Below are 2,929 nucleotides of genomic sequence, written 5' to 3'. Positions count from 1 at the left end.
CCTGGTCCTCACCGCCAGCGCCCCCGCCTTGATCCTCTCCCAGCACTTCAAGCAGCACGAGCTGCTGAGCCAGGAGCAGCGCGTGAACCAGCTGGAGGACGACGGGGAGCGCATGGTGGAGCTCGGGCATCCGGCCATGGGGCCCATCCAGGTGCGAGGGCCGGACACTCCCCGCTGCCTTGGGGGCTCTCGGTCAGGGAGCTTCCCGGGGAGGCTGGGGAGACCGGGCCGGGCCAGCAGGGGCAGTGGGCAGGGCCAGCTGAGTGGGTGGGCGGGTGGACAGACGAGGTCGGGCGTGTCTGAGGGCTCCACACTGCTGCCCCCAGGCCCACCAGGAGGCCCTAAAGGTGGAGTGGCAGAACTTCCTGAACCTTTGCATCTGCCAGGAGAGCCAGCTGCAGCACGTGGAGGACTACCGCAGGGTGAGCCGGGCGGGGCTGGGCAGGGCCGGGCGGGAAGGCACAATGCGCATCTCGGGGGCCAAGGCACCTCATAAAAACGACAGAGGTGCATCGTTGTGACTGGGTCCCAGAGGAAAACAATGTCACCCACGAATGCGCGACAGGGTGACGTCACTCCTGGGGGTGTGAATGTTTGTTCTTGAAAGTGAAAAAAAAAGACCTTTTTTTTTCATAAAAAATAAATCACAAATATGCATATGTAAATGATATACAGAATATCTGTGATATTAACATTTCATGTCAATGATGGGGAAAGTAAGGACAAAAAAAGGGAAAAGTTACTCAAAGGTACGTCTCTGGTGCCCCAGCAGTTAAGACTCTGCACTCCCAATGCAGGGGGCCCAGGGTTGACTTTCTGATCAGGGAACTATGTCTCATGCAAGTAAGAGTTCTAACGCTGCAACTAAAGATCCCACATGTACAACTAAGACCCACACAGCCAGATAAGTAAATTAATTTAAAAAAAAAATTTTTTTTTAAAGCTCCTTAGAAGGTTCAATAATGAAACAAGGGTTGAGAAACATTGATAAAACAGACTATAATAGACAACAGTCCTGTCTATAAAAAGACAATTTTTGGTTGTTTTGAAAACAAAAAAAATTAAAAATATATATCCACAATGGGGACTTTTTTTTTTTTGGCTGTACCACACAGCTTGTGAGATCATAGTTCCCCAACAGGGATTGAACCCAGGTCCATGGCAGTGAAAGTGCTGAGACCTAAGCACTGGGCCGCCAGGGAATGCCCAGTAGGACTTTTTTTGGGGTTTTTTTGGTAGTTTCCAAGTAAAATGGTTTATAGACTTTGAGGAAAAAAGAAGCCAAAAGTTTTCCCTTTTTTCTTTTTTATTAAGGACATTTTCCTATATATCCACTATACGTTAGCACATCCACTGAGGAGAATCCCGTGGTGTCACCCAACTGTGGGCTGTCTCTTTAAAGCACACGCGTAGCTTCTGCTCAGAGACGCCCTGGGCACCCACCCCTGGATCCCAGCCAGGACTCCAGGTGTTGGAGCGAGTCCTCCAGGAGGGGCACTGCCCGTCATCTGTGCAGGAAGGACGAAAAACAACGTGTTTTACGACACTAAAAGAAATTAAGTTCAGTGACCCCCAAATACCTGATTTGCCGAGCGCTTCAGTTGGAAGGTCCCACTGCCTGGGTAGAAAGGCCGACGGCGAGTGGCACTTTGGGTTCAGCCAGTTTGGGTTTAGCTGGTTTGCAGGGTGGTGGGCAGTAAGTGCCCCAGCTCCGCCCCTGACCACCCACCGACCTCAGTTCCAGGAAGAGGCGGATTCTGTCAGCCAGACCCTGGCAAAGCTCAACTCCAGCCTGGACAGCCAGTACAGCCCTGCCCCGGAGGGCCCACCTGGTGCTCTAATGGAGATGTTTCGGCAGCTGGAGGTGAGATGGCCCCTGGCCCCTCCCCGTAGCCGCTCCTGGGCACCGGGCGGGCCTGGGTGTCTGGGCCTCATGCCTCCAGGGTGCTTAGTCCTGCCTGGATCCCCTGCCCTGAGGGCAGGAGGAGGGGCTTCACTGCAGCTGGAGGAGCCTGGTCTGTCAGCTGCAAGCCCTTCCCACCTCTGGATCTCAGTTTCCTCGCCTGTAACGTGACAGGGCTTCCCAGGTGGCGCTAGTGGTAAAGAAAGTGAAAGTCACTCAGTCGTGTCTGACTCTTCGTGACCCCAAGGACTATACAGTCCATGGAATTCTCCAGGCCAGAACAGTGGAGTGGGTAGCCTTTTCCTTCTCCAGGGGATCTTCCCAACCCAGGGATGGAACCCAGGTCTCCCGTATTGCAGGCAGATTCTTTACCAGCTGAGCCACCAGGGAAGCCCTCCTGCTTGCCAATGCAGGAGACATAAGAGATGTGGGTTCGATCCCTGGGTGGGGATGATCCCTTGGAGGAGGGCATGGCAACCTACTCCAGTATTCTTGCCTGGAGAATCCCGTGGACAGAGGAGCATGGCAGGCTACAGTCCACGGGGTCACACAGAGTCAGACACGATGAAGTGACTTCGCACGCATGCACACACAGTGTGGCAGGGACTGCCCAGAAGAGCTCCGACACCCCTCCAGCTCCCACTCTGCTGGCCTGGGGGTTGGTTGCTGGGCAGCCGCCTGCCCCACCCCAACCAGCAGACTCTAGGATCCTGGGTGCCTGGGGAGGGGCTCGCTTTACGTTGCTGACTAAGAGACCCTGTCTTCATGACGGCCAGAACCCCTTCCTGGCCCTCCTGGGGGGCACAGGTGGGTTGGTCTGAGCCTCCACTGCCTGGGTCACTGCAGGCAGAGGAGAAGCAGCTGACCATGGCCGAAAAGACTCTCAAGGACCTGCAGCTGCAGAGCCAGAGGGTGGCCCCTCTGCCCCAGAGAAGGAACCTGCCCCTGCAGCCCCTGCGTGTGGACAGCATCTGTGACTGGGACTCAGGAGAAGTACAGTCTCCACTCGGATCCTCCGGGCCCACC

At 55.3% G+C, this 2,929-nt stretch overlaps 1 protein-coding gene across 1 annotated transcript in view; it reads left to right on the top strand.

Moving 5' to 3' along the window:
• EVPL (envoplakin) overlaps positions 1 to 2,929 on the top strand; it is an 18,085-nt gene that overhangs the window by 5,163 nt on the left and 9,993 nt on the right. The window contains exons 7-10 of the mRNA XM_010856506.1: positions 44 to 151; positions 327 to 422; positions 1,739 to 1,864; positions 2,750 to 2,913. Coding sequence (XP_010854808.1) covers positions 44 to 151; positions 327 to 422; positions 1,739 to 1,864; positions 2,750 to 2,913 — 494 coding nt within the window. The remainder of the gene's footprint in view (positions 1 to 43; positions 152 to 326; positions 423 to 1,738; positions 1,865 to 2,749; positions 2,914 to 2,929) is intronic.

This window comes from Bison bison, unplaced genomic scaffold (assembly GCF_000754665.1).
Source record: "Bison bison bison isolate TAMUID 2011002044 unplaced genomic scaffold, Bison_UMD1.0 scf7180017864371, whole genome shotgun sequence".
Taxonomy (NCBI): Eukaryota; Metazoa; Chordata; class Mammalia; order Artiodactyla; family Bovidae; genus Bison; species Bison bison.
Note: the sequence above shows the minus strand (reverse complement) of the source record. Positions and strands in the feature narration are given on the sequence as shown.